This window comes from Prinia subflava, chromosome 1 (genome assembly GCF_021018805.1).
Source record: "Prinia subflava isolate CZ2003 ecotype Zambia chromosome 1, Cam_Psub_1.2, whole genome shotgun sequence".
NCBI lineage: Eukaryota > Metazoa > Chordata > Aves > Passeriformes > Cisticolidae > Prinia > Prinia subflava.
The window spans coordinates 111,190,453-111,215,548 of record NC_086247.1 but is presented as its reverse complement, the minus strand read 5'-3'; the positions used below and the strand labels follow the sequence as shown (position 1 = coordinate 111,215,548).

Here is a 25,096-nt window from a genome sequence, read left to right as displayed (position 1 = left end):
TTGACATATTTTCCTTTCTCTGTTTTCCATCCATGTGTGCTAGATAAAGGTCTAAATGAAGCAAGAGTTTGGCAGTTAAATAGTAACATTTGTTTGGAGAGGCAAGTCACACCAGAGGATAAGTAGCTTGAAAGTGTTTGTGGTTGTCTTTCTAACATGAGTGTAGGACTCACCCTGTGCTGGGGACCACAGATGAGCTGCAGTAATGTGCTGTTCTGAGCCTCTAAGCTTTTGATGGGAGTGTCCTTACAGAAAACACCATTAAGAGGATTTATAGCTTTGAACCACTTCACATATGGGTCAAAGTGTCTCACTGACAGCAACATGGGAAGCCAGACATAAAGCAGTGAATTAAATCAATTCCCAACTTACTGCCTTAACTATAGGCCCATTCATTTCCATGAATAACAGATGTAGCTCTCGTGTCACATAGGGAGTAAGTGCGCCAAGCCCAGTGCTACTGGTGCAGTTGCCTTGGTGCCTCTGACCTCCCCATTTTCACATGAAGTGTAAAAATAGCTGCTGCACCTGTAGCTGTAACTCAGACCTTGCCAGGATGACCTGCCGGGGGGTTTTGCACTGTTCCAAGGGGGGTGCCTTTTGCAGATGCTCTGCCAGCATGTGGCAGGTCCCACACACTGAAGTGAGCAGCATGGCTGGGTGTTTGCAGGAGGGAGCCGTGACCCTGCTCTCAGGAGGTGTTGCCACAGCTCCCAGATCAGAGGCATGGTCAGGGGAGCCCAGTCACTTTGGGTTGAGGAGGCTGGGTGGTGTGAAGGCACTGCATTGCCATGGGAGCACACACACTGTAGATACACAATGTGGGATCGTTTGCTTTTGTAGTGTAGTTGGGGCTGGTGGAGAGTGAAAATGATGTGAGTTTGACATCTCACCTCAGAGACCTTGGTATCCTACTGCTGGGTCTGAAGGGGATGGCTGGAAACCTTCAGTAGGGGCACTGATCCCAGCAGAGGATTGAGCATCTGCTTGTTCTGTCATGCAGAAGGTGCTGGAGCCTGCAGGCTTGTGTTCCTGACAGTCAGGAGCCTGAGAATAAATGTCACTTAAAATAAGTTGTGATGGATGATACAGATACAAAGTTCTGGGGTGTTTTTCATTATTATTCTTCACTGCAAGAATGAGGGTGGTCAGACCTAAATTAAGCCTTAAAAGCACAACCAGTCATCTTTGGAGGAAAATGATAAACTGGAATTTCACACCAGTGTGTTTTTCAGCTGCAGCTTCCTATTCTGTGTACGTAATTACAGTGTGGAGTGGTGTTGTGCTCATGGGTAAACGTGTATTTCACCATTTGTAAGACCTGTGCTTCAGGCCCCAGTTAGAGGAGCACTGGAGTTCAGTAATTTGTATTTGCTTCATCAGAGTTAAAGGGAGATGAATGGGTACAGAAGTTGCTGTTTATTTGACTGCTTTGTTCTTAGTGTCTTTTGGTTTTTATTTTGTTTTGGTTTTTCAAACTCCAAGTAGGGACTAGTCATCTTTTTCCTATTGGATAAGACTGTATATAATTATTACATGAATAAATTTGGGGTAGGTCTCCAAGCACAGATTTGTAGTGATGATGTCTTTGTTCCAAGTGCTTATCTTACAGACATGGGAACTGAACTTTTTGATGAACCACTGTATAGGGCTTTTTTTACTTAAACTATTTGCTTTGCATAACTAATATCCTTATATAGCTTTCACAAAGAGAGTGAAGTCTTCCAGCTCATTCATTTAGAAATGAGCTTTTAATTCTGTTCCTACACCTGCAAAGAATTTTTCTCTTTGTTAAATATACTTCAGTACTTAATACTGTTCTTGCAATATGGTCATCATGCTTGGACTCTTTTTTCAGTTACTTATGAAACTCATTTTGAGCAGTGAACCATGTATGGTCCAGTAATTTAATTGGAAATATTCAAATTCTTCTCACTGAGAAGATCATTGACTCAATAAATATTGTTTAAATTATACATTTCAGGCTTTCACTGAGAAATGAGATTATTGACTGGGTTTGAGTAAATTAAATAATAAGTTAATGTCCATTTAATTCTCCATTTTTGACCTTGTTATCCATTTGAATAATCCCTTAGAATAAATTGGAGTACCTTAAGAATTCAAAGCTATTTGCGCTGGACTAAAATAATGCTGATCTGGTTCAGGTTTTACATAACACTAAAAAGGAAGCAAAGAAGCTTTTACAGAAGTATGTTGCTTTTTCTGTAAAAACTGATGTATTGTTGCATTTTTTTCCACTTCTGAGAGCATAGTGGCAGCTTGCAATGTATTTTAAATCTTCATGTGAATAAGCAGTTTTGCATTTTAGAAATCCTCAACAATAATGACAAAACCCCCCTGAATTAGGGCACTTCTTCAAGCCAGCTGCTTCCTGATTATCAACATGTCACTCCAGCAGTCTGCATAAATGCTGCACTCTAATTAGAATTACAAGCCTTGTGAAGAGCTCACATGGCCCTTCTTCTTCATCTCCTGAAATCCTGGGCCAGGTCCCAGCCTGAATTTGCATCAATCTGCAATAATTTCATATATTTAGAGTCTGTGGTGGATTCTGAGATGGAAATCAGAATCACTTTGCTTACATGTGTGGAAATTTCAGTGATGCAGTGCAAATATTTTAATTGCTTTAGCTAATCATGTCAGGAGCACAACTCATTTGGAAGTAGATGGATTTTTTTAAATATAGCAAATACTAAGAGTGAAGTGGAATGTAGGTGCCCTTCTCCATTGATAGAAACCATAGCTGAAAAGATGGGCTTTCTGTGCCAATTCCAGCTGCTTTGCCAGCCTGCTGTGGGGGTTTGGCCTGCCTGCTAGCACCATTCTAGCATTATCTATATGACATGTCTTTGCCATTGAAGTCCCTCTCAGAACTTGTTAGACTGCTGTTTGCCTCCTCACCAAGTGAGCAATATATAAACAATTTCTCTCTGAGGAACCCTGCCAGAGAAAACATCTACACCAGGCTGTTGTAGGCTTTTTATAAAAGTTGTCACTGAAAGACAAAGATTTGGTGTCCAGGATGCCAGCTCTAGGATTTGGCTCTGGGTTCCAGGGTTCCTCTGCTGAAAAATTCTGTCTTAGTCTGAGTGCCAGTATCTCTTTTGAATGTGTCAGCTCCTGTGTGAACCTAAAGAGGAAGATAGAAACAAACAGGTAGAAATAATTTTTAAAGCTCTTAACCTGCCTTTGTCCTTTCTTTCCTTCCTGCAACGTTTTGAAGGATGCACGCCAGAAGTTCCGCTCTGTGCTGGTGGAGGCGACAGTAAAACTGGATGAGCTGGTAAAGAAGATTGGAAAATCTGTAGAAGACTCTAAACCTTACTGGGAAGCTCGGAGGGTGGCCAGGCAGGTAAGAACTTTCTGCCTTATGAGCTTGTGGTGGTATGGAGGGCACACACTGATGGTGTTCCTTTCCTGTTATTAATAACATCCTCAGCACATGCACTTGGCTGACACTTCTCTGTGTCTTCAGTTGCATGTCAGCCATGGGAATCAATGGCAAAATGGATTTCTTCACAGCCACAACTGCACGTGCTCTTCAAACCCATAACAGCTACAGCAGACACAATAAAAAAAGACTACTTCTATTCTCTCATTATAAATGGCCTTTCAGAGCCCTGGTCTTTCCTATCAGTAGTTGCACTTATTTGGAAATACAGTGTAGACTTTGTGTGTCTGTTTTTTGTTCTTAAAGCAAAATGCTTAGCAGCTAAATGGCTGCAGCTGGAAGCTGCAGGGAAAAAGGCTGGAGTGGAGCAGGCTTGGTGAAACCTGCAGGGTTTGGTGCTGATTGGGTTGTGATGAAGTAGGAATGTGCTAAACATGGCTCTGAAGTGTTTTGGTTTGGGGACAAACTGAGCTCGGCTTTCTCTGTCATCAGGGCCTTACTTCCCATGCCCCAACTACTGCTTGATTATTGATAGGCCTGTGTGGCTCAGGGAGGGATGAGGTGTGGAAGGAAGAGTGTGACCTGCTGGATGAAGAGAAAGTCAGAAAGCTTGTGACATGTCAGGCAGCTTTTCTCATTTTAGAGAAAAAGCTGTGGAGAATTGAGTATGTGGTGGATTAGGCAGTGCTTCTGCTGGGTGTTTGTGGTGAGGCTTGCTGCTGTGTGAGGCTTTTTGTTTCTTCCCCAAGGGAAGCATGTTGTTCCAGGTTGCTATTTCTGTTTTCTCTTGAGGCAGGAAGAGTCAGGAAGATCTGCCTAGAGGTGATAACTTCTGTGCTTGGCTGGAAGGGTGTGTGGGGTGGCATCTGTGGCTGGGTAGCTGGGATGTGATTGTGTTCAAGGGGAGAGTGAGAGTTGGAGTGGCATTTATGAAACACATGAAAACTGCAGAAGGATTTTGTTCAAAATACTAGGTAGAGGGATGAGAAAAGTAGAGTAGGTGTGTGCCAGGAGGCAGAGAGTAAACTCTCAGAGTAAGAGAAGGGGAGGGATGAGAATGCATCCTCAGAGCACCACACAGGAAAGGGAGGAATGAACAAGCTTCATTCCCTTGAAAATTGATGAAGCAAGAACTGGGTTATGGGATGTGTCATACAAGATAATATGTGACTATGTTGATGCTTTAAAATGCTTAGCATTGTTTTGGAGGCATTATTTTAGGTGATGGGGGTGAGGTGTAGGGGCTGTTAGGCTTAATCCTGCAGACTAGAAGCAGGATTAAGCATAGAAGCAGTGTGGCAAATAGGTAAACTCTACCCTGCTTGCTGCGCTTTGAAGTATCTATCTCTCATCAGTAACTGCTCTGAAACCCTGCTCATGAGGACTATGGTGTGTGCTAGAGATAAACCAGTGGTGAGCTACAGGAGTTTGTAATTGTGTTAACTAGTATGTGCAATTTGGAAAAAGAATCCCTGCAACCCTGCCTTGAGCATGATCTTATACTTCTGTTACTATAAATAGCTGGGTAAGGCACAGCATGCATAGGACTTCAAGAGTTACACTTGGAAAAGTTGATGGTAGGAGCACACATTCTGCAGTACAAAAAAAGAAACCATCAAAAGACCAATTGACTTTGAGGTTTGTAACATCACCAACTCAGAGCAGTGAACTTTGCCCTCTGTCCTCAAGCTGACAGCAGATTATGTTCTGCAAGTGGAATTTTGTATTGTCACGTCTTTGCTACCCCTGACTGAAATCCATTCAGTCATTCTGATTCAAAGGTACTTTGCAAGACAATCAAGAAGCCCAAGTTCCTGAAGGTCCTTCAATTAGCAGAATCACTGCTCCAGTAGCAGGCTTGTTAGAGGGAGCTATATTTTTCTCCCAATCCGTTCTGTCTCTAGCTAGGCTTAAATGCTATTTATCCCAGACCTGTTTATTTGCTGCACATTCGATTGTTGTTTAATTCCTTGATAGCATTTTATTTTAAAGTAGGCGTTGCCCTTCTAACCACTCATTTTGCTTTTTTTCATTTTGTATAATGAATCTGGTCATGGAACAGAATTCCTGCTTTGTATCTGCTCAGCAGAGATAGAAGATGGTCTCTGGTTTTCCTTTCACCTTTTGTCTAATAACATCTTAAAATGGAAAATGTGAGGGTCAAGAGGAATGCAAGCATTGAAAAATGGTGAATCTATCTGGCACCTGGGATATTGGAAAGATTGGTGCCAGTCATCAATAAAGAATCTGCCTAAAGAATTTTTCTAGTTTTAATTTAATCGAGAGAAGTTGCCCTTAACTGGGAGCAAATCCACTATCATAAAGCATGGAGAAGGGGTGAATAGGTACGGAAATATGAAACTGGAGGAATGTATCAGAGTATTAACATGGTTAGGTGCCAGTTTGCATGTCTGTACTTTGATTTGCAAAGCTGTAGAGAAATCATGGGAAGAGCTTGTTATTTTTTTTTCATTTAAATTAATAACATTTCATCTATGAAGAACTGTCTTCCTCCTCCTGTCTTTGCAGTTATTTTAGAGCCATTAGGCTGCCTCCACAAATATAGGCACAATGTTCTTGGAAGCTGAAACAGCTTTAATTAAACAATAGGGGAAAAATGAGTGACTCTACTGGTAAAAGAAAGGGAAGTGTAAATTCCTGTTTTTTGTTCTCACTAAAGAGAAGTAAAAATATGACCCATAAATTTTAAGCCTTTTGGAAATACAGAATTGCATAATTAATGACTCTTAGTTTGGCAGAAATGTGGGAGTTGTCCAGAGTTACTTGTGTTGAAGATGTCAGCTGCAGGATAAGTTACCTGATGCAAGCTGTATTAAGTCACCTTGAGGAGCTTGCTTTCACCTGGGACCAGCACAAGTCTCTTTCGGAAATACATGTTTCATCTGTTAAGATAAAATCCATTAAGAAGGTACGAGGGCAGTGATGGGGAGTCACCAACTGAAGTATGAGACTGGAGTCGTTTCAGGATCTTGAGCCCTTTTGTCTACTCACCCTTATCCCCATCTTGTGCAATCCTGTGTTGGCAGAAGACAGGGAGTTCAAAACAAATTAACTCTCCTATGCAAAAGTCCTGTAGGAACTTGTTTGTGGAGTGTTTGCCAAGAGAGCCACGGCGTGTCTCAGGGTGAAATTTTGCTTCACCAGAGCACTGGCCCCTTAGTGTTACAATCGGAGTACTTTGCCCTCTGAAATGGTGGTGCAGAGAGTCAGGATGCTGTCTGTTGGTACCAAAGCAGTAATATTTGGCTTCTGCTGAGAATCAAGGGGAGATGTGGCTAACATTCTTGCTCAAGGAGATTTCATGTAACTTCTGCCAAGACAAAACAGTTGTGATTCCTCATTTGGTAGAGCAGTGAGCCTTTTGTGTTGATTGCAGACACACCTTACTGTTTTGGAGCATTTTGATTCCAGTTTGTTGTTTAATCAAATTTTGAAGTACTTGTGTTGTGAGAACATTTTTTGTTTGGCATATTGTCTTTTCATGCTGTTCTTTAACTTACACAGTAATGCCCGTGGTCAGTGGAAGAACCTTGGCACATAGAGGATTGTGCGTTTACACAAGCAACGTCCACATTACAGCAGTGTGAAATTCCTGTAATCCAGAAGGTGGCCCAGGTTCTAAATGTACAGACAATCAAACTTGCCATGTCTGTTTAGTTTAGGTGGTGGTTTCTTCTTTCCTTTTTTTTTTTTTTATTTTTTTAAATTTTTTCCACTATTAGCTGCTTCTCTAGTTGACTAGTCAAAGAATTAGACTTTTCTTGCCCAAAGCTAATGAGGAAGAAGGGTGAAGTTGCCAGGAAACATTAATAATGTAAACAGAAGTCCTGAGCTTCTGAGGTAAGGAATGTCTTAAGCCACTGTTGACTTAACATTTTGCAGGGCTGGGGCTGGAAAGTGCCTATGCAATTGTGTTCACAGTAGTGTCTGAGCAAGTGACATTGCTGGGAAGTGTGTTACCTCCCTGGTGACAGCATGCTCTGGGACAGGATGCTGTGCAAAGGCAAGTGTGGTCTAATGCATAAATCACTGGGCTGGCAGGAGCTGATTTTGTGCTGCTGCATGGCACAGATGAATGACTTCATCTCTCTCAGTTCCCATGTAAAATGAAGCTGTCAAGCTGCTGTGAGGCTGAGTTCATTAAGGGAAGTAAAAGCACTTTGGGGTCACCGGGTGAGAGGTGCCGTTAAAACATTGCTATCCATACATCACCACTTGTGAACCCACAGACAAATTGAACAGGAGATGTGCCTTTCTGCTTTGCTTCTGCTGGAAAAATAATCTAATAAAAGTGTGTTCCCACCCTCACAAATAAAATTTAGTGACTCTAACCTGACTAAAAGCCCTGGGAGTATTGCTTTTAATTGAGTTTCAGCTTTTTTTTTTGGTTTGTTTTTGATTCTTTTTTGTTGGTTGGTTTTTGTTTGGTGATGGGCTGGTTTGGTTTTGTGGCAGGGTGAGGGGTTACGTTTTATTAACTCAGATTGGGAGTAGGTGAGGATGTTTTGCTCAGCTTTAATACTGAGCCTATTTCGGAGAGACATGGTTTTGCTTTGTGATATTCCCTTTACTCCTTTGCCCCCTGCCTCATTTAGCTTGTACAAAAGAGTGTCAGAAAACTTGCTTCAGGCAAAAACAGGTGAAAGATCTATGCTAGGTCATACCTGTTTGTACCTCTCCCTAAAGGACCCACCTTACCATGTGTTCATACAGCAGTATGTTGGAGGATATGCATGTTCTGCTTCCTCTTGGGTCAGTCTTCGTAGATTTTACAACTAATTCTTTTTTTCATGTTGGCATACTTAAGCAGCACTCTTTTATCTGAAGAAGCTTGGAAAAGCCCACTGGAACGTGTATTTACAATGGTTCTTCTCCACTGATGTCCAGGCATACCCAAGAGGATGTGCAGTTGGTAGACAAGAAGGGACAGCCGTCCCATCCTGTTCACTGCAACTTTTTATGCTGTAGAGCTCCTTTCCCTCACCTCGCTAATAATCTTCTACTCATGTAATATTTTATAACTGGATTGCCACATCTGTGTGAAGAAATCAGCTGAGGGAATAAAGAATTACTAGAGGTGAGCTTTCAGATATTCAGATCCCGCACCTCCATTCTGCTTGTCTTCACAAAACTTAGGGGAGCCCAGTTACCCCTGGGAAATTACTTCCTCTCTCAAATGTGAGATTTGATGTGATTCGATGAAATTTTTATTCAAAGTGAATCATGATGAGAAGTAGCTGCTGTTATCTTGAAGAACAGGAATGGAGGAGGAACCCAGCCAGCTGGTGATGAGGGTGGGAGGGGTGTAAGCAGATAAGAGCACACCTACCTAGCTGGAAGAGTCTTCCTCAGCAGATGAGACCGATACCCTTCTGTGTAGAGATCAAGCCAGTAAATGCACAAAACTTTCTGAATGGCCATTGCATCTCAGCTTCTAAGTGTACAGCTTGAGATGTCTGAAAGTAGTGTGGCAAGTATGGAAAGTTACAGATGGTAACTTCCTTAGCTCAGGAAACAAAAGCTTTTTAAATTCATGTAACTTGGAGGTTCAAAACTGCTGAACATCCTTAAAGATTAATTAGGAATTGGAAACTGCGATCTTGCCAGTGCCGATTGCCGCAGCACCCAAGTTTTCTATCCAAATTCACTCAGTGAGTGAGAGCTAATGGGATCACAGCACCAGCTGGCTCTGCTGGGAAAAGGAGGGCAGCACTGAGTGTGGATGACAGCTCCTGGGTCCAGATCCAACAGTGGTAGATATCCAGGTCTTTCCCTCTGGTTCCTAGACACTAAATGTGTTATCCATTGGTGTATTGTCTTCCCATGTCATAAGGAATCTCCTTCTCCATCCTGCTTTTATGAGCTGAAGTCCTAATGCTCGTGTTTAGGACAACAAGGAGTTAAGACTGATTTGTCTGATCTGTTAAGCTTATCTTGGCAAAAAAAAAAAAAAATAGGTGGAGGGAGAAGGAACTTGAGAAGCAAAAATTAAATGTCAGCAGAACTGTGACAGACTTGCATTTCTGTTTGGAGACTTGCCATGGAGCTAGTAAAAAGCAAAATTATTGGCACAGTTACAGTGGAACAACCAGCTGACCTTTCCTGGCTGAGGGAGTGTTTCTGGTTAACTGTTCATAAACCAAATAACTATCATGTGGATTCACATTTTGAAAGGAAGGAATACAGAAACTTGAAAATAAACTTTGACAAACCTTCTGCAAATTCTCCCAACTGTTGAGGGAAAAAACACCCCGAGCACTTGACTGCTTTCTGTGGCTACAGTTCAGTGCTGTTACTGTTGTTAAGTAATCATACAATCATGAAATGGTTTGGGTTAGAAGGGACCTTAAATATTAACAAGTTCCAGCACACCTGCCATGGGCATAGGTGCCACCCACTAGACCAGGTTGCTCAATGCCGAAGCCATCCTGTCCTTGAACACTTCCAGGGATGGGTCATCCACAACTGCTCTGGGCAACTTGTTACAGTGCCTCAGTACTCTCTGAGTAAATCATTTCTTCCTAACACATAATCTAAATCTTTCCCCTTTTAGTTTAAAGCCATTCCCCTTGTGTGATCACTAGGACTTTTTTTTTGCATTTTGTATTATTTGTGTTTTGGATGGATGTTGCTGCTCTGGCCTTTTGCAATAACTAGTCTAGGCTGGCAGTGCGGGTTGTGTTGTTTGTGTCCTGCTGTGCTGACTGCCCTTTTAACTGAGGATGCTGTCTTGTAGCTGCCCTGGTGGGTCTTGGGGTGGGAGATGGGAGGGAATGATGTCTGGATTAGGAAGGTGGAGAGAATGGCATGAGAAGTGATTCACTCTCCAGGTCTGTAAATCAACCACGTGGAAATGGCTGTGATTTTTAGATTACTTGGATTGACGGGGTGGTGAAGCAGCAGCTCTCTTCCTGAACTGGGACTTTCCTTGGTTACTGCTGAGGCAGGCAGGCAGGAGTAGCCTTGCCTGGGAAGAGATGGCTGGTGTGCCTCTGAGGGACAAAGGGCATGGAATTTGCCGTGTGAGCAATTGGGAAGCTCAGTGCTGTGAAGAAATAGTAAGGGACTGAGATGTCAGCGAGCTGTGCGAGAAGTGCCTGAAAGGATATGAAGCATTGAGGCTGTGTGTTGTACCTGCTTGCCTACGAAGTTTTGTGTCCTTTTTTTCCTTTTTGCTCCCTATGGGCCTGCTCTAGGTCTGAACCCCTTCTTCCCACCAATGTTTTTAATTTTTTTATTACAAAACACATCATTAAATCTTGGGGAAACCATGCTTATATGACGTCAGTCCTCTTGTGAAATGTGGAGTTCCCACTGCTGTGATCCCAAAGGCCATTCTCAGTATATTAATCTCTCTTCCCACATCATGCATGGCTGAAGAGGGCATTAGCCAAGCAAGGGAATCTATAACTTTATTATTGAGGGTGAGGAGTCACTTCCTGGACTTTCACCAGGGAATCCACTGAATTTTGTAAGCTTTTTCTAAAGCAGGATGTACTTTGGATTCAGTCAGGCAAACGTTTTGCTGTGTTCAAAGTTTGATGGAGTGCCCCTTGTGCTCTCCTGTCGTGTTTGTGCAGTTGCATTTGAAACCCTGTGAGCAGCATGTGGGAGTCACTACCCTGCATCAGTGTTCACTGTCCCACTGCTGCTGCACAGAGCTTGTGCTTGGTGCACTCTCTTTGCTCCACCTGAATGCTTAGAACTTGAAAACGGTATTTTGTCTTGAGTCGTGGTTCTGTTGCATTTTCCTTCAGGCCAAAGTAGCAACAAAGCCTAGGAAGCAGAGAACTCGGGGTCACTTACCTGGGTCAACAAGCTAGGTTTTGCCTGGCTGATTTATTAACATTATTTATTTACTTAAAGCCTTACTCAATATGACTTTTGTGTTCTGGCTGTGTCACCTGGTTGAGCAGTGTGGTATTGGAGTGTGTCAAACTGGGTGTCCTTAAACTGCTGAGAAGATAACAGATGTTGCCTGGTCAGCTTGGGAAAGTTATGCCAAAGATCTGACCTGTGAAGGAAAGCTCCTTAATGTGTTTGTCTTCCCATCAACCTTACTGATGCAGGACAGTAGGTCAGTGTGGCTGGCAGGTTTTTACCCTCTTAATCTGTCCCATGTTTGGGAACAGTGACAACTGCTACTTTTCAGATGAATGGAAAAAAATCCTTACGTGATTCAGAGTTAGTGCTGTGTTGCTTATGTTTCCTGCAGAGGAGGTGGCATCTCTAACAATATCATCTGCAAGTACAGTGTTCCTGGCACATTTGGATAGTGGGAACTAATTTTAAGCACTTTCTTGTTGAAATACCTGTGCCAGTAAGTTCTGTGTGTCTGCGTGTCCCCCTCTAAAAGTTAGATCACCCTTGTCTCTCTGAGCCTCAGTGAATGGGCCTAGTTATTCTGGGTTGGTATTCATACACCTTATATTTCTGGTTTGTGTGAGTGCAGTTCTGTGGAGGGATGGTTGTATAAGATATTGATACAAAACCTGGAATTGGTTTTCTTAAGGTTATTTGCTGATGTGCCTTGGAGGGCTCCATCGTGTGAATTTCTTGACTGTAAATTAGAGGTTCTTCCCTCTTCTACTTTCTTTGCAGAAGTAGAAGAAAATACTTTTTAAACTATTTTGAAGTATTCATCTAGGAGAGATGAAAAAATTTACTCTTTCTTTTGGTGTCTTTCTCCCATTTCTCCAACCCTACAGAGCCTCCATCAATTTTCAGCCATAGTGGATGGCAGTAGTTCAAAGCCAGATAGCTGTTCAACCTCCTCTCCATTAATTGTTGGTAATTAAGTGACCTAATTATTTTTCCTACCTTCAAGAATGTTTTTTTTTCCATTATGAAATACTTGAAATATTGTGCAAGTAGGTCTGAAGTAATGGAATACTGAGTTAAGTTGGTGTGGAAATACCCTCAGTTCTTTGGAGTAACAAGGAGACTGCTGATGCAGAAGAATTTGGGGTTTTTTGATAGATTTCACCTGATTTAGGCAGAAAGCGGTGATATAGGCGGTCTGACTATTATGCTTAGCCACAGATAAAATAACAGATGCTGGAACTGGCAGGAAGGTGTAAGCAGCTCTCAAAGGGTGCTGAAATGTGAAAATAGAACAGAATCCCTCTTCTCCTCTGCTGTTGTATGAAGATTTGAATAACATCATTTTACATCCTCTTCAGTTTGGAAAAACCTGAGAGATTAGGTTGTGCATTCTTTTGTGTAACACTTGCACAGCTATTGCCAAAACACAAACCTACAGGAAAAAAACAATTTAAAGGCAAGGTTGCTTTGCTTTGTTGTCTCTCACCATTTCCTCTCCTATTTTTTTTTCCTGGCCTCTAGTGAGGGCTATTTCAAGAGATTGTAAACCACAGATAGGATGATCTGTTAAAATAGTAGTTGGCATTTGAGCCTGGGTGGCTTGAGGTCAGGGTGATAGCCTATGTATTTCTTTTGTGTGATACTTGCTGAGGGATGACTGCTGAAGGCAGCACAAGTCTTGCAGCTTTGAGGAATTTTTTCAGCCAACCAAGTCTTTATTGTGTACAGTGGTCTAAATAGGTGGGAGTTTATTTTGGAGTGAAAAATGCTTATGCTGAGGTCTGCTGCCAAAACAGATGTGATATGGATGTTGATTACTGCCTTCTGGGTGTGTTTCGTTATGACTTTTAGTAAAACAGTATGAACTTTGGAGCTTTTGTCTGTTCTCGCTGACAAAGATTATCTGAAGAGTCTAATTTATTAGGAAATAAATTATTAGGAATTATTAGGAATGTATGAGGAAACTAGCATGTGGGAATGGCTCTGCATCGACTTAGTTTCTGTAAGAAATACATCTCAATTGCAGCAAACAAAAAGTTGTACTATTAAACAAGAAGTTTTGCTGCCAGGATGTAGAAGAAATGTTCACCTCTTTTAGCTGTGTCTGCTTCTGGTGGTTGTTTATTGTTTTGCTGTTTGGTTTGTTTTGGTAGGTTCTTATAATTTGGTGAAATGGCTTGTTCTCAAAGGAGGATTTGATTGCTGTGAAGTGAAATGGACATATTACCTATTCCTGCTTCTACCTAGACGTTTTCCTTCGAGGAATGGACTTAGCCCTTCATTAGTCCAGGACACCACCTGCAACTTCTCTGTTTAAGTGAAGCAAGCCTGTTATTCACCTGTGCTAGGGAGCTGTGTAATTGGACTAGGAGAAATGTTGAAGGGTCAATAGTTACCTTCACCATGTCTCTTAGGAGAATGACTGTCTCAAAAGTATCTGTGAGCATGCAAAGGTGGACAAGGTCAGCCTAGAACGTTCTTCCAGACCATATTCCTGGTCTTGAGGACAGGCAGTTGCTGGTGGGTGTGAGGCTTTCTGGGAACTGGGAGAACATGTCTGGAACAGCCCATCAGCCAGGTGAAACTCCTACCCACATGCCTTGTCCTTGCTTATGCCAGTATGCATGCACAAGATGTGCTTTTGGAACCTGGCTGCCAATCCCTTGCCAACACCCTGGAAACTGCTACTTAAAAACACGTGCTGCTTTGGTGGCAGTTACATGAGACAAGGATCCAGTGTTTCTCCTGAACATACCTGTTGCATCTGTGTGTGCTGAATGTTGATTATCTTGGATAATTAGCAAAAGCCACTACAGCAGGCGGTGTACCTCTCTTGCAGGGTGTATTTGTGGGAGTTGTTCCTTGCTTCTATATTTAATTCCAGCCAAGCAGACTGCTGCCAGGTGCAGATGAGCATGTAGAGCCTCTGTAAACCTAGAAACCAGCTGTAAGCTCTAGACTCGCTGACTCACTGCCTAAGCTCTCAGAGTGCAGGTGCACAGAGCAGAGAGGATTATCTTGGTGTTTTTCTCTCTTACTAAGATCTTTTATCTGGGGGTTCACAACCTGTACATATTCTATCATCTCCTCTTCCAGAAAGCAACAGGTTAATAATTTTGGCCCCAAACAATTGCACAACTAGCAAGCAGATGGCAGTGAATGCCCAAGAAGGCTGTGCCTGGATGGTACTAGACTGAACCATTTGTCATGTTGTGGTGCCATAGACTGGTTAATTAGTGTGAGTAACTCCAAGCACACCAGCATCTCTCAACAGCCACATGAAAAACAAGGGAGGGGCAAAAGGCTTGGGGTAGTGTGTCCCATGCAGTCTCTCTGCCCAAGTGAGCATTGCCTCCCTGTTCTGTAAGGCAAGGAGCTACATCAGTTAAAACCAGTTAGGTTTCAGTGAGACCAGCAGGTTTCAGATGACTGGCTGCACAGTGGCAATGATCAGCTCAGCAAGGATATCCTTGCCCTTGTTTCACAAGATCCTGGTTATAATCTAGATGGGAGCTACCAGAGAACAGAGAAGGGCTGGCAGCTGATTGTTCAGTCCAGTCCAGAACTGGTCTTAACAGTGTTTAAGGGAACTGTGTCTTCAGATATTTTCCTTCTCATTTCCTTCCACAGCTCCCAAAGAAGGGAGGTGGGATTCTGCCTCTAAGGAGTCCAGCATCCTGCATGCTGGTTAAAGACGCAGCTAATGAATGAGCTCCTGGTTGTGCTCTGAACCTTCTGAGTTTTCGAACACACTCGTGATCCTGTCTTAAAGGAGTTACACATACCAGCTAACTTTAGCACAGAGCTAGATGTCTCTTGAAACATGCTTTGTAGGTCTGCTCTTATTTTCTGCACCTTTTTATAGACTACAGGAATGTAACACAACCAGGAGTCAGGTCAGTTCTACAGCAGTTTGTTTGTTAGAAGAGAAGAGTTGGATGCATGTAGGGGACCAAAAAGCCCAGCACAAGAATTAGACACCTAATCAAAAGCAGAGACTAAGGGACACATGATTTTAGTGTTCCATAGGCATTTCACTAGTTATGCAGCAGGGAGGAGATGGTCTGTGTTTCACCAAACTCTAGCAAGTCTTGTTTTCACCTTTTCCTCCCCTTTGTCTTCTCTATACAGTTAAAAATCTTTCAATGTGTTTTTGAAAAAACAAAATCTAACCCATATTCAATTGTATAGCTTTATAATAAACTGCTTAAAGAACACAAGATTTCAGACTCTTGAGAGACTGTATTTTTTGATGCAAACAGTCATCATAGATTATATAGCTCAGTCCTCGTAGATCTGTCAAAATGAGGTCACTCCTAAGGCCTTGGATTTTAGAAGCTGTTTATAAAAGTATAGCTAGAGGGGGTTTCTGGGGTGTTTTTACTACTTTTTAGCTCTGGTTTGGATCACAGTTTTTAAGCTGTAGGGACACACGGGAAAGGAAAGTCATAAGAAGGAAAGTCCTGAAGAAGGGCAGGTCCTTAAGAAAAGCAAACAAACCCCTTAGCCCCTAGTTGCACCACTAGTCTATTTATTCAGGAAAATAAAATGTGTCTGAGTATCCAGGAGAACATTCAGCATCTTTACAAAGTTTTTGCAAAAATGTTCTGATTTTGAGAACCTAAGGAAAAAAATGGTGGTATTTGCAATTAGAAATGGTGGTATTAGAAATATTGGTTGCACAGGACCTTTGGAGGTCATCAGATCCCACCTTTTTGCCCAAAGCAGAACTATCGCGTTGCTGGATTGCATCAGCCATGGCTTTGCTGCCAGAGATGGGGATTTGAAACCTCTCTGTGTAACCTGTCTGCAGGATTGGCCAGTCACGGCCCTCTCAGCCTAGGGCATGGTTTGCATTACTCGCAGTGAGACTGCACCTGCTCAGCTTTCTCAACCTGACACCTGTTTTAATGTGCAAGTCCTTTTTGACAGGGCTGACTGTGGGATTATTCCACCACAAATTCAGGACTCCACAGGTCTCCTTGTTGTGAAGTGTCTCTTGGCCCTGTCAAGTTTCACAAGGTCCATCTAGGCTGAGGTTCTGCCTTTTCAGCCACCTCCTCTGACCTGGTGTCATTTGCAGATGGAGCTGTGCCGGTGTCATGGTTGTTGTTTGTTTGGATGTTGAGCATTATGAGCCCTTGTGCTGACATCTGGGCTGCTGCTCTTGTTCCTGCCTGCCAGCTAAATTAAAACAGGTTGAGGAAAACTGAAGATGAAACAGCAGCACTCAGTGGCTGTGAGTTGTTGCTGTGAGTGTGTGAGTGTTGCTGTGCGTGGTGCTGTGAGCACTCAAATGCCTTCACCTTGCAGGCTTCTGAATCACTGAATCTGCTGCAGTGGTGGGTAAGGTGGGGATGCTGAGGTCAGTGAGTGGTGATCCTGCTGTCCTCTCCCTGCCAGAAGCTTGTGCAGGATGCCCTGGTGCAGTCACTGCCATCACAGGGATCCCTGGAGACAGGCAGTGCTGCAGCAGCTCTGGTGGGCGATTGATGGAGTAAAGTTCCTGTTTCAAAACGTGGTCCCTGTTGTACTTTGTGCAGCAAATTAATGTGGGGTATTGTTAAAAGGAAAGGGAGCCAGAATGAAAACATCTGAAATGTGATTCCTTCTGAAGAGTGGAATTGGAACACAGTTTATCATTATCTATTTGCTAGTAATCCAGTACATGTTTGCTGGTAGTAATTAAACTATTGTTTTAAAGATGAATGAGTGGGAGAAACATTGGTTTCACAGGAACAAACAAGTGCTTTCTAGAGCAAAGGCCTTGGGCCAGCACATGGTGTGCTGGTGCCTTGTTCTGAGCAGCAGCTGTGTGTTCTCTTCACGTTCCAGCTTATGGTAATTTCGTAAACAGAGGTTGTTCATGTCTTTCATTGGCAATAACTCAGAGATGCTGAAATAAAGTGGATGACAAGGCCTTGGCAGTGCAGGATGAGATAGATTCACCTGGATAAGTGAGAAGCCAATTTTGAAAATACCTGATCTTTGCTGACTGATGTTTTTAATGGCAAAATTTCTAGTTGTGTAATGATACCCTTTTCATGAAATATCATACTTGAGGTCTGGTTCTCTGGTGAGGCTGGCCAAGGGGAGAAATTCTACATAGGCTTGTCTCCACAAAATAAACCTTCTGTGTCTGTTTGGGGCAGCCTGGCTGGGCTGTTGGCTATGTGCAGGTGTGTGAGCAGTGCCTAGCAGGGTACTTTAGGTGTTGGCTAACCTCAGAGGAATGTTATAGCTCTGTTGTACCGTGCTTCAGTGATACTGTGCAGAAATAAAAACAAAAATCAGAGATGAGATGCAATGGAGAGATGTCACAGGCTCAAGACACATATAGGAAGGTGGGGAACAATCCTCTGTTAGCAGCTGGGCAAGGGCTCTGATTACAAAGAGGGTTTGGGTCAACAGAAGCTGTGTGGACTAACCAGAAAATTGTATTTAATAATGAAAGAGTGCACAGTTTTCTGCTCTGAAAATGGACAAGCAGATGTCTGTATGCTGCTGACGGTTTGAGGAGGACTACATTTGAAAAGTGCCTGTTTTGTTTTCTTCCGTTAGCTTGCCATGGCCTAGCGCTTTTTAAATTTCTAGCTGACAACATAATCTTGCTGTTGTGCATGGTTCCCTTCTGTGCAAGGCCCTGTGTAGGCTAAGCAGAGGACTGCCCATGTGGCTGCAGCTTTTGTCCCTCAAAAGGGATTTGTCAGGATCGAGCACCTTTCAGGAATATATTAATAGCTTGCAGTTATGAGCCCTGTCAGTACCCCTTTAATTTTCCATAATTTGTTTTCTGAGCTGACATGTTTTATGCCACAGTGCACGATTTGCTTCTGTGGGTGCTGCTGCTGCATGTCACTTCTGAGTCTTTGGGAGCTGCCTGGGAGTTCAGGGCTGTGCGTGTCAGAGCCAGGGAGATCAGGCAGGCAGGTGAGCTGGTGAGAGGAGGTCACACGTGCAGAACAGCACAGGGTGGATAGCAGTGGAGAGGGAGCTCTTGGCCTTGCGGAGGGGACTGAGTGGGCAGAGCAGGACTTCTGGATGTGCTGCTGGTCGTAGGGAAGGGATTTGCTGTTATGGCAGATGTGTTTGGAGCTGGTTGCTTATAGAAGACTGAGTTGCAGAAGAGGGACGAACAGAGTGGCACTGAGAGTTGATGCTCTGTGTGGATGGCATGTGACAGATGTGCTGTGACAGTGAGATTCTCCTTAGCTTCAATCTCTGTGGCTGCCTAATTGCATTTCTTCAGGACTCCCATTTTATATTTTACACTGATACAGGAAGGGTCTGCAGTGGTGAAGACATTCAGTTGAGTTTCCTGGCAGAAAGCACTGATTGTGAGCCACAGTGAGCAGTATCACTGTGGCAGTGGGGGCTCGGGCACAGGTCCCCTAATTCCCATGGTGTCAGGACTTGCTCATTTTCAAAAAGAAGTTTCACTGGACTGGCTCTTCTGGCTATAATGAAAGAGATCCTCACTTCTGTATTGAGTAGACTCCATCAAGCACCAGTGATATGGATGACAGGCAGAAAGTTGACATCCTACTTGCCTGCAACCTCTCTCAGCAATTTTTGTCCTCATCCCTAGTACATTTGCTTTCGTTCTACCCCAAGGCTAAACCTCTCTCGACTCAAACACAAGTTTGTGATGAAAGACAACCTAGTTTTCAGTCATTCATTGGAATTTTGGATTTTAGTCTTGAGAGAAACAGTGGTAAAGTTTATGTGCAATATAAGGAGGCTGGATGGAGACACAAGCTCCTGCTGGTTTCTCTGTGGTTTTAAAAGCACGTGAAGAACATGGTATTCTCTTTTCCATCAAATGGAGTGACCTGCAGGCTTGAGACTGAGAGCAACCTGTTGGTGATGGTGCAAAACAACTTGTACATGCTGGAGGGAGTTTTAAATGAAGGCTAATTATTGGGTAACTGTACTAGAACACAGAAGAAAGTGTTTGAGTATCCTTTTTCACATTGGCAAAGCCACAAACCTGTTGATGTTTTTCTAATGACAAATGTATCATTCTTTACCCTAGTATTTTTTTTTCTCAGACTTTCAGTAAGCTGCCTAAAGTCAAGACTGTAGACTGACTTGAGATAACTGTTGAAGCTAAATTGCTATGTGGACTAACTCTGTTGCTCAAAAACAAAGCAGTGTTTCTAAATTGCCACTGCAGAGTAGTATTCAACAGATGCAGCTGGGAGGGAGTGTTTAAGTATGGTTTTGTTTCAGTTTTCCATTTACCCACGCAGTTAGAGGGCGTGAAGCTGAGTGGGTTATGGGTCTAGAGTTGTGGGCCTACCTGTTAGCAGCTCCAGCTGTCATTGTCCTACAGGTCCAGGTGCAAGCAGAAATCTAACTGAATTCTAAATTTGGCTTCTATTTTTTTTGTCATAAAGACAGTTTTCCTGTTTTAGAGTCAATTGTCTGTGAAGGCCTTCATCAGAAGAGCTACTGGTACAGCAAGCTACCACTAAAAGGTTTTTTTTTCCATGGGGATTAAGTATTTCAGCTCCTAATGCTCTGCAGGCTTTTTGCTGGCTCAGATGTCTTGATCCCTGACCCAGGTATCTGTGCCAACAGAAACTTTCAAGTGCTGATGCAGTTACGGTGAGAAAACTTCTGTACTTCTGTGCTTGCACTGCCCCTGGGATCTGGTTGTACTGAGTTTCGAAAGCAGTTTCTTGCTGAGGAGGTTCTGGCTGTGCCAGAAATGGGTCTCCAGTCTGGTTTTGTGTGTCTGTAGGTCATTTCTTGCATGGGCAGGCCTGCTCATGCAGCAGGGCAGCCAAGGAGCTGAAGCTGCCTTCACAGCCTTATTGCTGGAAGCTACTGGGACCTGGTTTCCTCTCGTAGGGTCTTCCATGAAACTCGGTCTTGCTCTTCCTCCAAACATCCTCAGCATTGTTCTACAGTGCTTGCTGCAGGCTCTTACTGGAGTCTTGCATTTTATTTCCCATCGTAAAATTCCATCTCAAACTACTTCTATGGGATACTTTTGGCCATTATTTGTATTTGATTCCTTTACTAGCATAGGTCAAAATTACTGGACGGAAAAATTTAGTAGATATTACGGGGATTAAAATTCAGGCTTTTTGCTGTATTCTTTGTTGGAAGCCTTGTTTAAAGATCCTCAGATGGCTTTCTTGTGCTTGCTGGGTATCATGGTTTAGGTTAGTTGGCTAAATAAAAATCTTCTATAGTCTGGCTTATTCTGAATTTATAAAATGTATTAATACATTTGAAAAAGACAGCTGGTGACTGGGGTGATGAGGATGAGATGTGTGGTTTTTTTCAGAGAGGAGAAGAGACCATGTTGGCACTGAACTTGTACCAGGATGCTGTTCATCCACTGACCTTGGCCCAAAGATCTGTGCTGCCTTGGAATGTGCAGTTCTGCGTGGAAATTAACACTTGAGTGCCCTGACCCTTCACAAAGGCTGTAGGCAGGGTGATAAGGTGTAAACTGCCTGAAAACAGCAAAGGGCATCATGGTTAGATGAACTGCTCTGTGGAAAACAGCACCAGCCACTTCAGAAGGAAATGCATCAGGGACCTTGGTTGGAAGGAAATTACTGCTCTGATTGTGATGACTTTAATTTCCCTTTCTAGCTAGTAACTGAAGGACCTCTGACACATAATTCCTATTTTTGCATGGTTACCTTGGGGTGAAGTACCTCTATGTGAGAGAGGAAAGGAAGTAAGAAGAGCTTGCTGCTATTTCAGGACATTGTGAGGGAAACTTAGTGTGCTTTATTTCCTTTTGAGACTTGTGTTTAAATTATGAGTCCATCTCCTCTGCCACGGGGCAGGGAGGGAGGGTTTTTTCCATTACCTTTAAAAGTAACTGTGGTGTCTCAAGTAGTGGTGTTTGCAGCTGGTGTTGAGGGGGTGTTGCCAGCTGGTTGCTGAAGAAATGCACCATTGTTCCACTTATTTTGTATCAGGAATTTTTAGCCACTTCCCAAATGACCACCATTTCTTCACCTCTTCCTTTATTCATAAGACTTTTGTCTTCCTCAGTGTAGTGTTGTGTATGTCAGAGTCCTTTCTCATGTTTGATTCTCAGATTTCTTCTGTATATATCATGATATGTCAAGTTTTATTCATTATTTTGCTCAGTCAGGTCTGGTCAAAGACATTTCTCCTAGGTATGGGCTGGGTAATTCCAGTTTATTTTTGAAAAATCATTGAAGTGTAAATGCAAACTGTCTTCACAGTGCTGAATGTTCAATTAATTGAATGTGAGGCTTGTATTGGAAGGGTTGTATTTCTGAGCAAAACAGCTCAGAAATACTCCTTTAAATAAAAATCTATGAAATATATAATGTAGAAAAAATTCCTTTGGTTATTCTTGTGTCTGTGTGCTGGGGACTTACTGCCCCAGTTGTGTTCAGTAAAGCAAAGCAAAAAATGCCCAAAGAATTAAGCAGTCACCATCTCAGAGAACTTGTTTATTCTTTATAGCGAGGTAATAATTCCAAAATATTTCCTCAGTGTGGTTAATGGTGTATCAGATAAAAATCCACCCTGACTAAACTCAGGGAGTGCCATTCTCAGTATATTCTTGACATGCCACTAGTTTGCAGTTTCACTTTCTTTTGGTTTGTTTATCACTGATTAAACCTACATCATTAGGTATTATCTCTCAGCTAGGTGCTTATTTGTAGGCCATCAGCTGTGAGTTTTTTGATCACAAACACCATGAGACACTTCTTGGCAAATGACCTCTTTGGGTGGGAGCTGCTGTCTTAGCAGGACTTACTCCAGTGAAAAATACGTCATTTCAAGTAAAAGTTTGGGAAACAGTGGCACCGGTGTGTCTCTTTTAAAAAGTCTTGGGATTAGCGTCATGCATCTTCTAAATGTGACTGTGGAGGTTCCTTTGTCTCTGATCCCAACCTTTCTTTTTTCCCCTTAGGCGCAGCTGGAGGCTCAGAGGGCGACCCAGGACTTCCAGAGGGCCACTGAGGTGCTGCGTGCTGCCAAGGAGACAATTTCGCTGGCTGAGCAGAGGCTGCTGGAGGATGACAAGCGTCAGTTTGACTCTGCCTGGCAAGAGATGCTCAACCACGCTACTCAGAGGGTAATACAGACTTGCCCCAGCATCTGCCTTTCTCATACTTCGTGTTCTCCTGTGGTGTATGAGGCCCAATTTCTGAAAGACAGAATTTTTCTTTCAGTCCAGATACATGACATGTAGGAAATGAAGCTATGAAAATTATGAAGCCTAAGGTTAAAGGATCTGGGCCTTGGCTGCTTCTTAGACAACTCTGTCTGGTGGTGCTGTAGTAGTGGAGCAGCTCTCTACACGAAATAAAAAGTTATTACCATCTATTTTATAGGGATAAACAATGTCTTAAGGCATATCTGCATTTGGAGTTGTGCCAGAATAATTGCGTGGGGATGCCTGTTCCTGAATACATGTGTTATGGGAGTGGTTACCCTGGAAAAACAGGGACATGTTCCAGTTTTAGTATAACCTGTTCTTAGTAATGGACTAAGTGGAACTTTCCTTCAGAAATGTGTATTTGAATGTAGAATTTCAAATTGCAACACACTCAGAATTGTGGGTTGCATTTTAAACTTGCATGCTGCTTTATTCTGAATTAACTTTGGAATTTAGAAAGGTCCTACCTGCTTTGTAAAGTCTTTTTAAACCTACAGAAGAGATGCACAAACAAAGAAAGGCAGTATTCTTTTTAGCAGATGTCAGGAAGAATTTTCCTGTCATTTGTCTTTTCTCTGTTAAAAAAAAAAGGCAGAAAGGTTTATTTTAACATAAAAGAACCAAAAATCGAAGTTAAAAACCTTTGTTCTCCCATTTCCTTAATGTGCCAGTAAAGCTGAGCTTGCCACTCCAAACATGCTATCATGCCATACAATGCTCATATTGTCTTGCAGTCCTGAGTGCAACAGCTCTGTTCTGTTGCAGAAGCTTCTCAGTTATAAGAAAGCCTCTATTTCAGAGTGAATTTTAAAATCCAGCTGCCTGATGAAGTAACAGGGAACAGAAGGGATGTTGGCTGTGTGTGGGGGAGAGATAGAAAACCTGGTATATATTAATGAGAAGATGAACTCCAGGACACTGTTTGTGTTATTGTCCCTGTTATAATTTGGCATTTGCAGATCTGGTGACCTCTGTGTTTACGAGGGGAGCCCCACCTTTGCAGTGTGTGTGTGCCAGCTGTCCTTTTCCCTTGCTGTAGTCCCTGCTCAGTATGAACAAAGTCCAGAAATAGATAATTTTGGTTCTCGGAATTGATAGATGAGAAAACCAAAAGCGTTTAAGGAGTCGCTTAGAGCTCCTGACTGCTAAACTACTGAGTGTTGGTGGACAGTGACAGCAATCACATCTGCCACTCTCTAGCTGGCATAACAAAAACTTGTGTTGGGGTGGGTGACAAAAGAAACAATGGCAGCTTGAGAGTACAATTGAATTCTTCTTTTCCTTGCTATTTCAAAGGCATCCTTGTGTCCTTCTACAACCCTTGTTTGTTCCCTGACAGTCTGTGAGAGGTGTGCACCTGAGATGAGCAAACCCAGTGATTCAGAGCAGCAGATGGCTGCTGGCAGTGTTCGGTGGAGTCCTGCTGGTGGTGTTGATAGGTACCATGATTGCAGGATACCTGCTTGTTGTGGGACTGATTCAGGCCGTAATGTCTCTGATTTGTTACAGCTGAACTGTAAATGGGGAACTTAGGTGTACTTAGTGCAGCTGTAACATCTCCTAGGCACTGACTGGACTTACAGAGCAGCTGAGGGCTCCATGAATGGAAAACCTGTTGTCCAACAATTCCTGGAGCTTAAAATAGTCTGGGTAAACTCATTTCCCAGAAAGCACCCATCTGCACCTTTCCATGGTGCAGCAGGTTCTCAGAGTTCCACAGAACTTTGTCTTGTGACTTTCATTAGCTGTGGTGGAGGTCTTAAGGTTGAGGCCAGAGCCAAGAAGGGTGAAAATGCTGTTGGAAGTCCTGACTGAACACACCCAACATTAGTTTGTTTGGAGTGCTTGACTGAGTTTTATATCTTCTCTAAGAGTGGAGTGAAAACTTCACTTGGCTTCAGTGCATGCAGTTAATGAAGTGCTTAGTGTTCAGTGAGGCTGAACTGGGGTCTCAGGGAGCAGAAACATTGACTTTCCCTACCAAGCTATGGATAAAGAGGTTAGAGGATGAGATCTTTTAGAACAGAACTTCTCCTTGACTGCTGCAGTGTCACTGACAACTCAGATCATTAACTATTTATTACATTAGAAATCACCCATGGAAAAAATGTTTCTTGGGGTGAAGGCTGAGCATTAAGAAATAGATATCTTCTACTTGCACATATAAAATTGCTCTTGGAGAAAGCTTTTGCACTCTGGTTATTTGGATTTTCTAGCTTTCTTTGCATGCATTTATAAATGACAGTTCTACTGGGCAGAGAATAATCTTGCACTGGGTCTTTTACAGCAAGGACTCAAATGCAGAAAAGTACCTCTGAGCTAAATGTTAGATGTGGGCTACTAATTCATTTGTTTCTCTTCTGATAGAAGTGTCAGGCCAGAGTAAATGGCCTGGTTGTATTTGCTGTTCTTAGGCAGAGGGAGCAGGCTTTACTGAATTAATCTGAAACTTGGAACCAAACCTGAGCCCTGTAGCAGCTTGGTAGCTGACAAACACCATAAACAGAAAGCATAAAGAAAAAGGGTAGGCAAGAGAACAAATGAGAAACTCATTTCTCACACAGCTATGTGTGGAAGTGCTGCCAGGTTACTTTTGCACTTGACCTAATGGATACAGACAAAGACTTGGGTTCCAGGGTACCAAACAGGAAATGCTGTTCCCAGACCCC

The 25,096-nt window shown here is 42.8% G+C and overlaps 1 protein-coding gene across 1 annotated transcript in view; it reads left to right on the top strand.

Moving 5' to 3' along the window:
- SH3BP5 (SH3 domain binding protein 5) overlaps positions 1–25,096 on the top strand; it is a 51,392-nt gene that overhangs the window by 9,354 nt on the left and 16,942 nt on the right. The window contains exons 3-4 of the mRNA XM_063408165.1: positions 3,245–3,373; positions 22,179–22,343. Coding sequence (XP_063264235.1) covers positions 3,245–3,373; positions 22,179–22,343 — 294 coding nt within the window. The remainder of the gene's footprint in view (positions 1–3,244; positions 3,374–22,178; positions 22,344–25,096) is intronic.